Genomic DNA, 17,925 nt, shown 5'->3' with positions numbered 1-17,925 from the left:
GACAGAAATTGGTCTGTTGTACCATGAGGCTTTAAAATACTATATCTATTATTTATTTATTATCTTATCTTAAATTGTATTGTTTATTGTAGATAATATTTGTGTGGGTTTTTTTTATCAGTTTGGATGGATTTTGACCAATTATTGAGCTGGAAAATATCAAATCAATCTAGCAACACTGGTTAGATATGATGCTTACCGGTTTGCTGTATAACAAAGCAGTGTCGCCAACCACAGCACATCCATTGATGCGGTGTGCTGGAATTTTCTCTTTGTGTACCAGCGCTGCGTCTGGTCAGGTGACCTCCAGCTCTGGGCATATGACATCAGTTCAGTAATCTGTTTACAAACCTGTTTTCCTGCTGGGGAGAGGCTTAATTTGATGTGAGTGTTATTAACAGATTTGTCTGCCTATTCGAATATGGCAAAATATGACAGCGTCTGTTTTCAATGTCCAGATTTGTAATTATTTATAAATTAGTAGATACACGTTGTTTGGTTGGCTCTGTCCAAATGCATTTTCAAAGAGGCAGTGTTGCAAGTGTTTCATCTATTTAAAAAAAGATTTTTGGTTATATTCAGCCAAAACAAGATCATGTAAACAATCTATGTAGAGTTCCTGATTTATCCTCTGTAAACAAAAAAAAAAAAAAAATCAATTTAAATGCATTCAATCCAGCTGTGTACTTGTTCTATAAATGGTTATGCTTAAAACAAAATTAGTTAATAAACTAATTTAAAAAAAATCAAAAATCATAGGAATATTCAAAAATGAAATCCTCAAAGAATTCTTCTGAGATCCACTAGACTCAAAGTAACTCCAAATGATTAAATTGTGACATTTGAAGTCACAATTGAAATATTTTTTAAAAAGTCTAAATGCTAAGATACTAACTCATGACTTAGTCAAAATTGTGAGATGCTAAGTCAGTGGTAGGGAATAATAAATCAAAGATGAGATCACAGTAATAATTTGCATTTGCAATTGCAGCTTCACTGACAGAGTATGTGTACACATACAAGGAATTCAACTTTAAAGCAGCTCTCAGTGTGCTGACACAGTTCCAATAACAATTTTCAGGAAATACAGAAATAGACACACAGCTAAAATAAGGCCAACAAAGTTAAACAAAGATAGCTGAAGATAAACAGAGAACTGTTATGAAGGTGAAGTAGGTGAAAGAGTAGAGGTATATATAAACATATACATAAAAAGTAACAATGACCAACAACATACAATATAAACATACAAGTGAAGTGTTTCTGTGAAGTGTAAACAATAAAAATAGAGCAAAGAAATAAATACTAAATGTTTATACATCAAGTAGGTGGTTATGTATATCTGTCTATACTGTGCAGGATTTATATTTGACAGTGATGGATGATTTATGACAGATGATGAAGTTATTGACACTATGTGACTGATTATATCTGATGAGACACATTTAACTGTTATTGTATAATTTTATAATTTTCTATCATTGACTGAAAAATTTCTTTTACTCCTCTTTTACTGTAATTTGTATATATTAATTTTTTTTTAATTTTTTTTTTTTTTGCCATATAACTACTTGTTATATAGCAATAACAGGAATTTTTATTAGAATGGAACAAAAACAAAATAATAAAACAAATACTTTTTGAAAAGAACTGAAGTTATATTTAAGTTTAAAAATAATTTTAGATATTTATAGAAATCAAAATTAAATCAAAATAAAATGAAATATTACTGATATATATGAGATAGTTAATACTTTTCTTATCTGTATGTTGTTTGAGCTATACAGTTATGTTTAAACATAACATATGTAAACAATTCAACAACAAAAAATGTTTCATATATATATATGTACTTTTATTTGTTTCGTTTTTTAAGGCTCATAATGTTTCCGGTTCAGGGTGGAAGTATTTCCGGGTTACGGTACAGATTTGTCAAATAGTCCGTGCATGGCATGGTTGACAGAGTGGCTAACGATTCGGCTAGGGTTCCAGGGTGGACATATTTATCAGCCTCTAACAGGAGTTAAATCGTCAGTTTGAGGAGCTCCTCCATCTTTTCTGACCGTTTGAACAGCTCGTCTCGTTCTCTGAAAGCAGATTTTCACGTTTGTCATTGCTCGGTTAGCTAAACTAGTTAACGTTGCTCTTTGAAAATGGCGGATGTACAAACAGAGAAGAGCCTGGACGATTTCTTTGCCAAGCGGGATAAAAAGAAGAAGAAAGAGAAAGGAAAGGGCAAGGAGTCCGCCGCCGGGGGGCCCACGTCGGCTGCGGTGAAAAAGACGAAGAGGGAGAAGGAGAAGTCGGCCAAAAATGAGAATCAAGACGCACAGATTGAAAAGGTAACTTAAGCTAACCGACGATAACTTTTTGCTTCAACGTCTTTTACAGACGTTGGTGCCGTCTTAAATTTTGTACCCCCTGTCACAATCTGCTTCCTGCTTAAATCCAGCCATATTATCTGCCAGCGTGTCAGAAAACGTGTCACCAATTTATGAGGGAAAACTGTTGACATGTAGTTTGACATGAAGAGAGAAAACGCCGGGTGCTAGCTTAGCTAACATAGCATATGGTTTCCGTGGCACACATTGTGACGGGGTACAAAATGTGGCACGACACCAGTTTTGTGCTGTATTTTACGACATTATCGCTCATTTCATGTCAAAATATTGATTAAATGATAACATTTGAGGCTCATGTACGAGTTCTCACGTTGATTGTGGCCTTGTGTTCGCATGGGAAAGCTGTCATCTCTTTGAATCGTGGCTGTCCAGCTAGGCCGAGCCGCCATTTGTCACCAGCTGTAACAAGGCTGACTGCTTTTTTGCTTCAAATGACACGAAAGTTTGATTGCGTGACAAAACTAAGTTACCTATTATAGCGTTAAAAGACTTGTCACAATGGTTGGTAACCATAAAGTAACCTGTTACGGCCTGTGTAACCATTGCTTGGGAAGACTTTGCCAGAGTGCAATTTTATAACAAAGAAAAGCGTCACTAAATTAAGCATTCCCAAACAGATATACTCTTATGTTACTGGTAAGTTATAAGACATTATTAGTATAATTGTACTGAAATATTCAATGAAGTAATGCTTTCCTTTGCCAAGGAGGACGAGGAATGGAAGGAGTTTGAGCAGAAAGAAGTGGACTACAGCGGGCTCCGGCTCCAAGCTTTACAGATAAGGTGAGAGTAACATATGTATTTGGTTGTCATGACATCTTGTCCTTAATATCTCAGCCTCTGTGGGGGTCCAGCAAGGATCATGGCCCCTATAAATGGCTCCCATTCTCCAAAATCTCAAAAGTACTCTACTCAACTATAAATTTTAGGTACTTGTACATAATACTCCACTACATGTGTCTTGCGGGTTTATTTACTAGTTACTTAACTGCGTTTTTCATACCCTTCCTGTCCAGAGAAACCCATCCAAGTATATTAATTTAAAATTTCAGTTGCTCCTTTGTGTTGAGAAATTCAGAGATACATGGCACAATATTACTGCATATTGAGCACCTTTACCTTTGATACCTTACTAAAGTAAATGATCTCCATACTGACTACACTACTGCCAGTATTTTCAAGAGTTTAATGCTGTCTTACACTCACTCGTTTGTTAAACTTTATTAGACAGGTTGTTTTTATGTGGCGCTCATCGTACATTGGTTGTGGGGCAGAGTCTGGTGTGCTGATAGTACAGCCCTGTATTATACCTCTTTATGTAGACTTTTTTTTCTAGCAGAAATGTTTTGCACTGGTCAGGGTGTTGGCTGAAAAATTATTTCAAAGGGGGTACATTATTGAAAAACACTTGTGTAATACACTCATAATGCTGGAAAAACACAGCTTGACTGAAAATAAATTTTTACTTTACTTTTTGGTGTGCATGTTTTCACTTTCACCATCCCTAGTTTATATAATAGTTTCTATTTTAGATTTAATAACAAAATACTTGTAATATGTGCTGTTAAATGAATAAATGGATCACAAAGAAATAAATTCTTTCTTTTCTGTTGCTGTTTACAGTGACGAGAAGGAAGAAGAGGAGTACGAGAAGGAGGAGGTTGGTGAAGACGGAGAGATCATTCTGGTCAGTGGAGACAAAGTATCTGGTCCCTGGAACAAGTCTGGTGCTGCTCCGGCTCCTGCAGCTGCACCTGTGGGTGAGTAAACCAACCTCGGCACTCGCTGATTGTGGGACACTAGAGTCATGGGAGCTTATGACAGAGTTAATTTTTCTAGTGCATTCCAAGCTGTACACATTTTCAAAATTTAAAGAATCATGTGCACACCCTGAAGTAGTTGTAAACCTCTAATTACAAAGGTTTACTTGTGTTTTGATAAAATAAAAACAAATTTACCCCAGAAAATATGTTTATCTTCTAACTGATGTAATTTCTTTAATTACAGAGGATGTAGAGGTGCCAGAGACGAAGCCTGCTGGGGTATATCGCCCTCCAGGGGCTCGGCTGACCACCACCAAACGATCACACAACCAGGGGCCTCCTGAGATCTTCAGTGACACACAGTTCCCGTCTCTACTGGCCACCGCCAAGCATGTGGAGACACGCAAGTAAGTAGATTTCAGTCAGGAGCCCCTCGATGCTATCATTTGTTCCAGCCTCCATCAAGCTGCTGAACTCTAATGTTTAATGATGGATCTAATGTGCAATAAATATATCAGCACTTAAGCACTCAGCCATTTCTTTTTAAGCCGTTTTTATCAGGAATTTAACTATATGTAGAAAATTGCGATAAAGTATCAATACATACTGTAATGACATCCACTGTTTGTTTTCTGAAAGCAGAAGCACTCTGAATTAAAAGGAAAAAACAAATTCTATATGTCCACATCACATTTATTATTTAAAGGAGATTTTTTTTCATGTCATCATTTTCTTTGTTTTTTAATATCGTGCTAAGTTGTAACATGGACTTTTTATATCGATGTTATTGTGAGTTGAGTTTTGGGTATTGTTTTATCCCTACTCTTTGTTTTTAAGATGTTTTCATGTGATGTAACAGGATTTCACATTTTTTGCATTTTCCTTAACTAATAGTTGAAAATGCTAACAACAGATTAATCATAAATTAGTTACAATTGTTTTCTTATTTTCTAGTTTTTTTCTTTTCTTAATTCAGTTTCCTTATTCAACAAATGTCTCTGCCTTGTCTGGCAGAGACAGACAAGACGATGTTAAATGCTGTGCAATTAGTGCCATTCCTAGACTTATTAATTATTAATGAATACTTTTTTGATCAATTAAATTTTTAACAGCAATTAGCCGATTAATGATTAATCATTAATATCCCTAGATGTAGCTGTCTGTCATTGTGTCAAATGCCTGTCGATGTTTTTATGTAAGGCAGTGGACCATAACACTGCGCAAGACAAATTTCCCCTCAGGGACAATAAAATTCACTCTATTCTACTCTACTCTTGGGTTTAATGTTGTACATTGTGGAGGATGTCTGTTTGCAGTTTGACTGAAGCGACACGTGTCTGTGTTTCAGGGACAGAGAAATGGAGAAGACCTTTGAAGTTGTGAAACACAGGAACCGTGGTAGAGAGGAGAGCAGTGGCGCCTCTATGCAGCAGTTGCAGCTCGACAACCAGTACGCCATCCTTGGGGACAAGTAAAGCCGCTCCCCTCCGTCCCCCGGCCCCTTCAGCACGGTCCGGCCCAGCCCCTTGAAGGAAGCTGAACTCCAGCTGTGGTGACTGCGGTCCTGACAGAGCTCATGCTGCCACCATCACCACACTGGTTACTCGCACACAAACATAGCCTCGTATACACCCATACACAGCACCACCAGTGCGGCAAATACAGTGACACTCCCTTTGAATAAATCAGTAACACACCTCACATACATTGGTCGGCAAAACTGAAGGACTGCATTTGAAGGGGCTGTTGAAAGAGGGAATGATTGAAAAGGAAATAGCAAAAATACACCCAAACGTACAACACTGCAGCAGCAACAAAAGACAACGTAGTTGTCCTTTGTGGATTGTACTCAGAGCAGCAGTTGTGTTGGCGCAACTTTTCTCTGGACTTCAACTTGCTTCGATAAAGCCACAGAGGATCGGAGATAACTTTAGGCAAGATGATTTTACAAACTTCTGTGAAAATATCTATTTTTTTGCAAGATCGTTATAACCCAATCGCACGTGGTATTTTGGGGTGGTTTTTGAGTTGCGGTTGGGGCTTCGGGAGTGGGGGATACTACCTCAGCGATATAGCTGGTGGTGACGATGTGGACTGAGCTTTTTTTTTTTTCTCTCTCTCTCTCTCTCTTTCTCTCTCTCTCTCTCTCTCTCTCGCTGTGGTGGTGAACGGGGCAAACACCAACCCTCCCCACTTACAAGCTGGCCATCAGGCTCTTTAATTTAGAAACTTGAAGCATTGTTTTTTCCTCATTCATGTTGATGACACTCTGCAAAGATCTATGGACAAGAAGCGATAGGTTGTGGTCCTCATTTAGAATTTCTATATAAAGTGGCCTTACTGATCGAGAGAAACTGCTGTGTCATCTGAAGAGAACTCTGCTTGTTGTCTCACGGGGCTGCTGCCTGCCTCTGGATCTCACCACTCTGTGACAAAATAACCCCCACATATACAAATGAAAAAGAAAAAATCCTTTTGTTTAAGAATGTAGTGCTGTTGTAGTTTGCCTGATGATTACAACTACTAACCGTCTCTCATATCAACTGTTTGATTTTACTGCCCCTGCTTTACTTTGGTCTCAGCAAAGGAGAAATTAAAACTTGTTTCTAATCTGAAACCAATCATTTGGTAACATGCTTTACTGTGGTTTGACGCCTGGTGGTCACAGATGCTGCCATATCAAGAAAAATGACGGGAAACCACTTTAAAAGCATGTAATGAGTTTGTTTGACTATATGGAGCTCACAACATTGACATGTAAAAAGATGGATAACACAACAACTCCCCAAAAGTGAAGCCAAAACATCTGGATCACCCCGTGGTGGCTGGCTGCAGTATAGGTGATAAACCTCACCTCCTCTGTGTCAATAGATGGTCAAAATAAAACCTCAGAATACACGTCAAATGTCTCCCAAAGATGGATTCTGTCATTTTATGCATTTCATATCATGCTGATGTTTGTTCAGGTGTTCATTTTTTCAGATTTTTGGTTTGAATTAGTTATTTGATGCTGTAGAGTTTCTGTGCTCGTATCCAGGATAGTTTGGCTTCATATATGTACAGTGGGAGAAAGTGGAAACACCTCATCTTTATTCATGTCAGTGGTTCACACCTGTTTATAATTTGTTGTAAAGCGGTGCACCCAAGTTTTAAGATTTTTCATATTTTTAAGGCTTTTCCTCATAAGTAAACATGCTTTGTCAGCCCTCGTTGCAGTTGCATAGAACAGGTGTGCATAACTTAATTTCCAGAGTTGCAGCAGCTGCTTATCTGGAAAAACAGTCACGTAAACCAAGAGATCCACGTACAAAATAGTTGTATGCCCAGTTAAAATCAAATGGGTTTTTACTACAAGCATAGGTATGTTTAGAATCGGTGAAAAGGAACTGGATTTATGTTTTATGTGTCTGTCCTCTCCATAAAAGATGTCCTGGAGCGTTGATCCCTGCTGGGACTCGTTGAGTGGACATAGATAATATTTGTGATGAAAAGACAAGAGCCTAACAAAAAAATAAAGTGATCCTTGTGAATGAAGTCTTGTCTGAATTTTTAAATGTTGAAAATGGACATTTCTACAGTGTCTTTGTCCATAAAAGGTGGTGTTGTCCATGTGTTGAACTGCTGTTCCTCCCACAATCCCTTGCTGAATTTCCTTGGTGTCACCTCCTGTCAGAGTAAGTGTGAAATTTGGCAAATCGTGCATAAATTATCAGAAGGTCCTGGTCTTTTTTTGGAAAGAGTAGGCACTCCATTTGACCTTATACCAAACTTATTAACAAATAAAAAAAAAACTTTTCTCACACAACAGGCTTGAAATGTTTATTTAAAGGCATCAGTAACACCAACAGAATAATTAAATGATCATTTGTGTCTCTTTTGGAATTTAAATTGTGGCCGTCTCTTCAGTGTCGCTGCTGTTTGTCGTCTGCCATTTTTGCGTCCCCTGAAAGGAACGGATCATCAGCATTTACCATATATATCTTAAAATATGTGTAATTAATTGCCACCCACATGCAGTTTTCAAGGTTGTTCTTCAGACAAAAAGCCACTTTGCTAAATGAAAGTTGTCCTGAGTGCTGAATAGTTTACCTGGGTCACAGTTTGGTTAGGCGCTTCAGTTGCAAAACCCGAGTCATTACCAAAAGGGTGCCAGACAATATCAGGCTGAAAGAAAAGAGAAAAAAGTAATCAGTGTGATAGCATTTTATATCGAAAAGGTCAAAGGTTGACTTCACTGTAACATAATGTTCAGCTCTCTTATCAGTCATCTGTTCTTCACTGTTTTCTGGAAATCTATCTTTGTAATATCAAGATTTACTAAGAAGCAAGGAAAACATTTTATGCATTTCATATCATGCTGATGTTTGTTCAGGTGTTCATTTTTTTCTGATTTTTGGTTTTAATTAGTTATTTGATGCTGTAGAGTTTCTGTGCTCGTATCCAGGATAGTTTGGCTTCATGTATGTACAGTGGGAGAAAGTGGAAACACCTCATCTTTATTCGTGACAGTGGTTCACACCTGTTTATAATTTGTTGTAAAGCGGTGCGTCTCAACCCAAGTTTTAAGATTTTTCATATTTTTAAGGCTTTTCCTCATAAGTAAACATGCTTTGTCAGCCCTCATTGCAGTTGCATAGAACAGGTGTGCATAACTTAATTTCCAGAGAGTTGCAGCAGCTGCTTATCTGGAAAAACAGTCACGTAAACCAAGAGATCCACGTACAAAATAGTTGTATGCCCAGTTAAAATCAAATGGGTTTTTACTACAAGCATAGGTATGTTTAGAATCGGTGAAAAGGAACTGGATTTATGTTTTATGTGTCTGTCCTCTCCATAAAAGATGTCCTGGAGCGTTGATCCCTGCTGGGACTCGTTGAGTGGACATAGATAATATTTGTGATGAAAAGACAAGAGCCTAACAAAAAAATAAAGTGATCCTTGTGAATGAAGTCTTGTCTGAATTTTTAAATGTTGAAAATGGACATTTCTACAGTGTCTTTGTCCATAAAAGGTGGTGTTGTCCATGTGTTAAACTGCTGTTCCTCCCACAATCCCTTGCTGAATTTCCTTGGTGTCACCTCCTGTCAGAGTAAGTGTGAAATTTGACAAATCGTGCATAAATTATCAGAAGGTCCTGGTCTTTTTTTGGAAAGAGTAGGCACTCCATTTGACCTTATACCAAACTTATTAACAAATAAAAAAAAAACTTTTCTCGCACAACAGGCTTGAAATGTTTATTTAAAGGCATCAGTAACACCAACAGAATAATTAAATGATCATTTGTGTCTCTTTTGGAATTTAAATTGTGGCCGTCTCTTCAGTGTCGCTGCTGTTTGTCGTCTGCCATTTTTGCGTCCCCTGACAGGAACGGATCATCAGCATTTACCATATATATCTTAAAAAATGTGTAATTAATTGCCACCCACATGCATCTTTCAAGGTTGTTTTTCAGACAAAAGGCCACTTTACTAAATGAAAGTTGTCCTGAGTGCTGAATAGTTTACCTGGGTCACATTTTGGGAAGGCGCTTTAGTTCCAAAACCCGAGTCATTTTCAAAAGGGTGCCAGACAATATCAGGCTGAAAGAAAAGAAAAAAAAGTTATCAATGTGATAGCATTTTATATCGAAAAGGTCAAAGGTTGACTTCACTGTAACATCATAATGTTCAGCTCTCTATCAGTCATTGGTTCTTCACTGTTTTCTGGAAATCTATCTTCGTAATATCAAGATTTACTAAAAAGTGAACAAAAAAGCACAAGTGTTTGAATTAATGTTCATTGTTGCCAACATTTATGTTGATTAGTGCCAGTATGGAGGTCATGATTATTTTGAAAGTAATGTAAAAGTGCTATTCACTTAAATAATTTTGTGTAAATTTCTGTTATTCAGTTTCAGCGTTTATGTGGATTAGTGCTAATTTATGTTGCCTTGTATTAGAAATGTCACAGTGTACCGGTACTGGTGATGTTGCATATCATATTATTTGTGGCCCCACAACACACACACCTTTTCACTATCCATAAAGTGTAATTATGGTTACAGACACTAACACCACCTCCCAACACTTGTATTTCAAGTGTAATTCATTGGACAAAAAAAGCGACAAAATGCACAATAAGGTTAAAGATGAATTTGACTAAGAGGATCTTTTTTTACAAACTCTTCTACAGATGTGATAACAGTTACTGTTTTCTTTTGGCCTTGATAATCATGTGACAGTCCCACTTGTATACACAAGTATACAAACATAGTGATGTAAATTTACATAATTTCTGGAAGTAGCACATTTGAACCACCACTTTGATCTCTCAGAACTGTTTACATGTTATAGGGGAGACTATTTTGAGTAATTAACATCAAATTTTTCTGTTGTAATTAAGTATGAGAGTTTTTGACAGGATCACATTAAGGTGATTTTCCAAACTTTTCTTTATACGATTCCACAAGACTTTTGTCTCTCATTCAAAACATATTTTGGATGACATAAAATCAGCTGAGTTTGTTTATGTTGCAAGTTGTGTGAGGTTGATCCACACTTTTGGTCAAAATGCCTGGACTGTTATTACCGTCGCCGGCCACAAGGTGGCAGTGCTGCTGCTGCTGCTGCTGCTGCTGCATTGAGGCTAATCCGGTTGTAAATGAGATTAATTTAAAATGGCGGGCTAATCAAATTTAGAGTAAATTGCAAGAAACTGGCAACATATTTACAGTGAAAATGGAGAAAGTAGAGACACAGACAACCTCAGTACCTCTGGGGAAGAAGGCGAAAACACTGGTTTTGAGAACAGGTCGAGGGACAAAAACAGCAAGGTGACGGAGGTAAGCTAAGTTTCACTGACGTTGATTCTGGAGCTAAAGTTGATGTTAGCTAATGTTAGCTAGCCCCGGAGGTGACAACCGCTGTAGGTGGTCACATTTAACTGGAGTAACCTCGTGAGCACTTAATTGCCAACTTGTGATATGTAGCTGTGAATGACCACTGTGGCGTGTTTGCTCGTTTTATCTCTTCGGCAAGACACCGCTGGCTAACGTTACACGGATTTGTGACCTCTGCAGTTCGGTCTAACGTCCACGTGGGAACCCCAGATTTTACGAAAATCTCACGAGATTTCACGCAATGTGTTTTTCTTTTTCACCGTCGAACTTGTACAACCCAATTATGTTTCATTATGTGACAACACTGCTTAATATCTATTTAGGACAAAGAATACAAAAACAGTCGGTCACAGGGAAAGATGACGGTTTGGTTTAAAATGACCACTTTCGCGGGTCTGGGGTTACCTTCTGGACACGACCGAAAAAACCGTCATTTTTTTCCTTACCACGAAGGTACCATTTGAAGGAGGAAATAACGGCAAGGTTTTAATTTACATATTATTATTATGTTATTTTATTATTTTTGTGAAAATTTTCCACTAAAAAGAGTTGCGAGACGCTTGAGACTTACTTGTGTTGTAATCCCTCTTTGGGATTCCTGTAGTTTGGTGCTGAGCTGCAACGATTAGTCGATTGATCCATTTGATAAAAGGGTTAGTTGCCAGCCAGTTAGGCCAGCTTTTTGAAGCGAAAATATAAAACACGGTGGCTCAGCTTCTTAAATGCAAGGATTTGCTGGTCCATTCAGTACGTTCAGTGATCCCTTGGACACTAAAAATCACTTTTACCTCCTGCTGCCACTTTTTTCACCTACCTTATTTTCATTTGTAACTGGCACTGCCTCTTCTTTAGGCAACTGAAATTGAAGTGTAGCACTTGAAGTTAGTAAGTATACAAGACATAAGGCACAACATTGGGTATTTGCATAATATCCTTTTTGTTTATTCTGTTTAAGCAAAGTCATTCACTTAAGATTACAAATAAAGCAGCAAAATCAAGTCTAATTCTGCAACCTATGTCTAACACTAACCTGTTAGTAGTCCTACAATGCTGAATATACAGCACAATAAATAACAAAGTAAGAAGCAAAGTGCTGTACTTTTATTTATTGGGTTAGACTAATACGTTAAGCATGATACGTAAAACATGCGTGTCATACATCAGCAGTGTTAATTATTTTGAATCGATCTTAAGATGTTTCTTTTTTAGGAAATCTGGAAAAATGCACCAATGTTAGCACCCTGTCTTACCGAGGCTGCAAGAATGAATCCCACCAAACACAGCAGTATAAGCCCTCTCATCTTGAACATAAGTGACACTGATCTCATACACCTGCTTTATAGTGTCCATATCAGTAGGTGGAGTCTGTCACACTTCTGGACTGGAGAAAGTGTTGTACTTTAGTTCAAGTTTACTGTCAAAGTCCGACTTGGTATATTTGTTTGTAAATGTGAAATTGTTTACCCAGGCAAAGTCTACCTACAATTGATGTTTACTGCGTCCCCTTTTAAAGTGCTCACATCAGGCCACTGGAAGTGAAGGGCCTAATATGTAAAATAAAAAAAAGATTTCAACCTAATCCATATCCAAAAGTGTAAGTGTAATTAAAAGCTGTTCCTAATCCAAAAACATTCTATTTTTGAGGTTGATTGCTTTAATAATTTAGTCACATTTTAACCCTAATGTTTTGTCTGTTTTTTTGTGAGGGATTTTCCATATAAGTGAGCACACTGAAGCCTGAAACATGCTTACAATTATAAAAAAAAAACTTAATTTATGTTATTGTTCTTAACATAAACAATGTCAGAGAGCACTGATCCCTGCTGGGTTTATTTAGATCATTTAGATTATTTTTCAGAACAGCAGCAAATCTTCACATTTAAGAATCATAAATCTAGAGAATGTTTGGCCTTTTGATTTAAAAAGGACTTGCACGATTATCAGAATGGTTTGTAATGAACTGTCTGTTTATTGATTAACTGACTAATTGTTTCTGCTGTATTGTATTAAAAAGAGAAGAGGCTCGAAAATAAAAATTAATCCATGTGAATAACGTCGTATCTTAATTTTTAAACTTTAAACTGGGTACTAGAAACGGACATTTGGTGCCCCATTCATTAGCTTTACATATAGTGGACCAGTTGATTCAACTGTTGTACTTTTATCAGCTTGCATTAATTCTTGCCATCTGCTATCCCTTTCATAAGTGTGATCGCTTTGTTCCCAATTAAAAGGACAAGGCTCTCAGCCTATATTTTTCTACTTGTTAACAAATTCCCTAAATTTTAATATTATGTTTGACGATGTCATCTTGGGCTTTATGAAAATACTGCTCGGCAATTTATGGACCAAACAACTATTTAATTAACTGAGCAAATAATCAACAGATTAATAGGTAATGAAAATAATCGTTAGTGGCAGCCCTGCAGACAGTAACTATTAATGCCAACCGTGCAGCCCAGTCAGAATTTTTCAAAGCACACCTAGCTAATGTGTCACGGTGCGATGCCTGGGCTGATTGCATTCATAATGGTCTTGAAAAGGTCTTAAAAGTCTGAAATTCAACTTGTTGAAACCAGCAGAAACCTTGAATAAGAATGTTGCCAGCCTTGCGAATCTGTACCGAACATGACAAATCGTTATCATTTCACTGCTTCCCAATTGATCAGCAACTGAAAAGACGATGGATAGTGAAAACCTGGAGGGATATGTGGTCATATTTAATATTTTTCATATTTTTCATATTTTCATATTTAGTGTTCTACTTTCTAGCAAACAGTACTGTTTGATAGTTAGACAGTATGACAGAAAAGTATGAATTAATTCTAAAATATCAACATCTGGGACATATTTATTTAATTTAGTCTGTAAGTAAACCACACTGGATTAAGCTTGTAATGTAGGCTAACTACCCTGCTGTCTCTTTTCCAAGTATGTAAGCTCAAAATAAGAAAACCAGCATTTTAAGCTAAAAAACCTAATTTAAACATTTGTAGTTAATTGCCACATCCTATTTTGAAACACATTTGGACATACTTTGCATAAAATTTTAAATTATTTTTCAGATTAGACACTGTTAGTCTGTCAAAATCAAATGCGAAAATTAGAAATATTTCAGGGTACTGTGTATGCATTTTATTTTCCTTGCTCTCTAAGCAGTTTTACACTTTGCATGTTAACATTATGTCTCTGAAATTTACAGGGATAGTTCACCCAAAAATGTAAATTATCTACTCGTCATTATCTACTCACTGTCATGCCAGTTGAAAGTCAGGTTTATTTTTTTAAGTCCACAAAACAGTGCTGGAGTTTCACAGGAAAACAGCACTACAGAATCTCCCAAACAATGCAGTTTGGAGGGATTTTATGTTTTTATTTTGTTGTTTTATTAAGTCTGAAAACTGGTGACATTCACTTAAATGTTTGGGAGATTCTGCAACACTGTTTTCCTGTGAAACTCCAGCGGCATTTATGGACTAAAAAACTAAACGTGACCCTCCGTCGGCATGAGGGTGAGTAGATAATGACTGAATTTTCATTTTTTGGTGAACTATCCCTTTAAACTACATTTCATTTATCCTTCCTCTACAGAAAACTACATTTAATCATTTATTTACTTGATGAAAGTTAAGTCTACCCACCAGTCCTCTCACGTCATTTTGTCTGCCTCCCTCTGTTGACTGAAATAGAAAGTCATTGCACTTTAATAAAAAAAATAAATAAATAAAAAAAAATTGTACATATTTACTCTAATCCAGTGACACAACAGTAGTTGTTTGCTTGTTCCTGCAAGGTCATCGACTTTGGACTTCAAACAAAGCAGCAAAATAATCCAAAAATTAACCTGTTTCATAGAAATAGCAACAGTGTGATACACACAAGCCTTTCTCCAGCCTTTTCTTTGATTAGGGGAAATTAAAAACATTAATAAAACTTGCTTCTTTTACACCAGAAATCCTTGAAGACATTATCAAAAACTTGACTGTGAAAGAACCAGAAAATCCTGTCAGCCCCACCACACTTTGTCTATGTGAATTTTTTGCCCACATATATATAGCTTTAAATTTAAAGCAAAATATAGTAGTTAAAGGTACTCTGCGGACATCTTAACTTCATGTACATCTAATTTTTTAAAAATTATTTAGGTGTTTGATGGAGTTTCTTGTTCTCTAATTCCTCTTAGTACAGATCATCCAGGTGGTTACTGTTGGCTGATTTTTTAAATCCAATTCATGATTTGATATTAACCATGGCCCTATGGCCTGTGGCCACAAAAAGTTACTCTGTGGTCACCAAATATTCCATGCATGCGCCACCAAGTTTTATCTCCACACTGTGAGCCTTTAAAAACACACATCTTTGCGTCTGCAACATCGCTGACAAGCTACAGAAATGTCTCTGTTACTGATGTATGGGTTGTGTAAGCCTTCTCAAACTGCTAACACGATCCTCACAGAAGAACCAGAAACACAGAAGGTGGACCATGAAGAAACAAAACTGCAACAAAAATTAGAGTGAATGAAACCAGAAGTTAAAGTGACTACAGTGAGGGCTGGAACTCTTCTACCAGTATGGGTGTAAAATTGGTCTTAAACTGCATTCATAAGTGTCTCAAATGGTCTCAAAAGGTCTTATAAAGTCTATAATTTAATTTGTTGAAACCTGCAGAAATCCTGATTAAGAATTTTTTGACAGCCTTATCCTTTAAACTGTTGTGTTATCTGGGTTTGTCAGTGTCAGTTTTGTGGAGTGGGCATAAATTTCTTAAAAGTGAATGCATTACTGAGGAATAGACCTGAACTGATCTTAATTAACTAACCAAGTAAGGAAATGAAAGGACATTTTCACACAGTGGTTTTAATAAAATGTTTAATTAAAAGAAGTAGAATGATTAAATCGTCTGGTAGCTCCTCATTCTGATGGTGGTACTTCTCCATTAGGACTGTTGAGTTGAGCGCTCTGCCCTGTGTCTTCTGTCATTCTGTTGTTTCTCCCTGGAAAAAATAAGATGACCAGCATTTTAAGCTTAAAAAACAAATTGCCACAACCTCTTTTGAAACACATATTGTACATCCTGAGCAGTGTAAATGAGACTTGTAATTGTGCAAAGTTTTTAGTTTATTTTTCAGATTCGATACAATTTGTCAGTCAACATCAAATGAGAAAATAAGAAATATTTCAGGATGCTGTATGTATTTTGTTGTCCTTGTCTATGTTGTCTTTTTGTTGTCTTACCTGGGTGTCCTCTCCATCAGCAGGTGGTGGACCAAACCCCAAATTATTATGAACCGGCACCCGAGTACCAGGCGGCCACTGAAGGAGAAAAAGTCAGCGACACTTGACGGTGAAGTGAGCATGATAAACAAATAATCAATCAATTAATGAAAACGATGACTTAATCTGAAGTTGACATTATTGTATAGTCACACTTGGTGTCTCAATCTTGAACTTTATTTATTGAAGTAAGTTTACTCACCTGTACTTTCACAACATTTTGTCCGCCTCCCTCTGTTGCCTGAAATAGAGTCATTGCACTTCAATAAAAAAAATATGTACATATTTACTCTAATCCAGTGACACAACAGTAGTTGTTTGCTTGTTCCTGCAAGGTAATCGACTTTGGACTTCAAACAAAGCAGCAAAATAATCCAAAAAATTAACCTGTTTCATAGAAATAGCAACAGTGTGATACACACAGGCTTTTCTCCAGCCTTTTCTGTGATTCTTGAAAAAGAAAAACAACTGCAAAGGGAAAGGGACAGTTCACTCCAAAATCAAAAATATATATTTGTCTTCTGGCCTGCAGTGCTATTTATCCATCTAGATAATTAAGGTGTGAGTTGTAGAGTTTTGGAGACACTGGCAATAGAGATCTCTGCTTTCTCTTGAATATAATGGAACTAAATGGCATTTTGTTGGTCAAAGTGCCAAAAAAACAACAACAGATCTTGTTGTGAGCACTTTGAAGTAGGAACATTTTTCTTAATGGTTGAAAGAAAAGTAGTTGCAGTAGATTCTACTGTAGAAAGAAAGTATTAGGAAAGTCAAATGTCGTACTGCTGTGTTCCAGGTTGCATCTTGTAAAAACGTTGTGAATATCAACATCTGGGACACGTTTATTTAGTTTAGTCTGTAAGTAAAACACATTGGATCAAGCCTCATGTTCTCCAAACCTCTCTATCACAGACTCAGTGCCAAACTCAATACTCCTCTGGTTTATATTATAGAAAACACTTGTCCCACATAAGATAAAAGCCAGTTGTGTCAATATTAATCCCTCTCACCAGATCAGATGTAAAGACACATTTTGTTGTGGTTTAAATCTCTTTCCTCCTCTGCAGCAGCAGCCCTCACTTCATCTAAACTGAAGTTTAATCGAAACAATTCACACTGTCCAAAGCAGGCGGCATCATTTTGATGAACATTTAATCCTAAAGCCTTTTGAGAATAGTGAAATCATGTTCTGGTAAAAAGTCTACCCACCGTAGTTGAGTTGGTTGTTGTGTTGGTTGAGTCAGGCCTTGTGCCATTCATTCCAACTATGCTCCCATACAGCCACTGAAAATTGAAATTTTAAAATCATTTAACTGTAGTCCAAATACATACTAGTGTTTGCTTAGTATCCATTTAACCTGAATCTGTTTGTCAAATCCTGCAAAGGACATGGACATTGGATTTCAAATAAAGCTGCTAAATAATCAAATGATCTTTTTCAAAGAAAAAGTATGATGCATGCTGTAGAGCTCTGAAATAAATCAATAAATAATAAATATCAACTGTATTTCTAGTTAAGTCTTATGTCAGTGTCATATTAAAATGAAAATTGAAATCTTTGTGGAAACAAAGAAATGCCAAATTTGACTTTTACATGTAACCAAATACC

General features: G+C 36.8%; 1 protein-coding gene and 1 long non-coding RNA gene across 3 annotated transcripts; one reads left to right on the top strand and one right to left on the bottom strand.

The window, feature by feature from the left end:
* Positions 1-1,918: 1,918 nt before the first annotated feature.
* Positions 1,919-7,695, top strand: cdv3 (carnitine deficiency-associated gene expressed in ventricle 3). 2 transcript variants are annotated; one of them, XM_084746989.1, is made up of 5 exons: positions 1,919-2,342; positions 3,112-3,185; positions 4,026-4,162; positions 4,410-4,572; positions 5,514-7,695. In XM_084746989.1, exons 1-5 carry the CDS (start codon positions 2,154-2,156, stop codon positions 5,638-5,640), a joined length of 690 nt encoding a protein of 229 aa, XP_084603115.1. In that variant the 5' UTR covers positions 1,919-2,153; the 3' UTR covers positions 5,641-7,695. The 2 variants fall into 2 exon arrangements, with proteins under 2 accessions (XP_084603115.1, XP_084603114.1); XM_084746988.1 differs by having other exon boundaries at positions 1,920-2,342; positions 3,109-3,185.
* Positions 7,696-15,897: 8,202 nt separating this feature from the next.
* LOC146307711 (uncharacterized) lies at positions 15,898-17,593 on the bottom strand. Its single transcript, XR_014772721.1, has 4 exons — positions 17,526-17,593; positions 16,519-16,557; positions 16,278-16,355; positions 15,898-16,036 (listed from the first exon to the last, which is right to left on the bottom strand). It is a non-coding gene; the product is annotated as an uncharacterized LOC146307711 (long non-coding RNA).
* Positions 17,594-17,925: the final 332 nt, after the last annotated feature.

This window comes from Lutjanus erythropterus, chromosome 21 (genome assembly GCF_056507025.1).
Source record: "Lutjanus erythropterus isolate fLutEry1 chromosome 21, fLutEry1.hap2, whole genome shotgun sequence".
Lineage (NCBI taxonomy): Eukaryota > Metazoa > Chordata > Actinopteri > Lutjaniformes > Lutjanidae > Lutjanus > Lutjanus erythropterus.
Note: the sequence above shows the minus strand (reverse complement) of the source record. Positions and strands in the feature narration are given on the sequence as shown.

Coding starts and splice junctions, on each gene's coding strand:
- cdv3 (XM_084746988.1), top strand. CDS start 2,154: ATGGCGGATGTACAAACAGAGAAGAGCCTGGACGATTTCTTTGCCAAG. Junction 3,186..4,025: donor CTCCAAGCTTTACAGATAAG/GTGAGAGTAACA, acceptor TGCTGTTTACAG/TGACGAGAAGGAAGAAGAGG. Junction 4,573..5,513: donor AAGCATGTGGAGACACGCAA/GTAAGTAGATTT, acceptor TCTGTGTTTCAG/GGACAGAGAAATGGAGAAGA.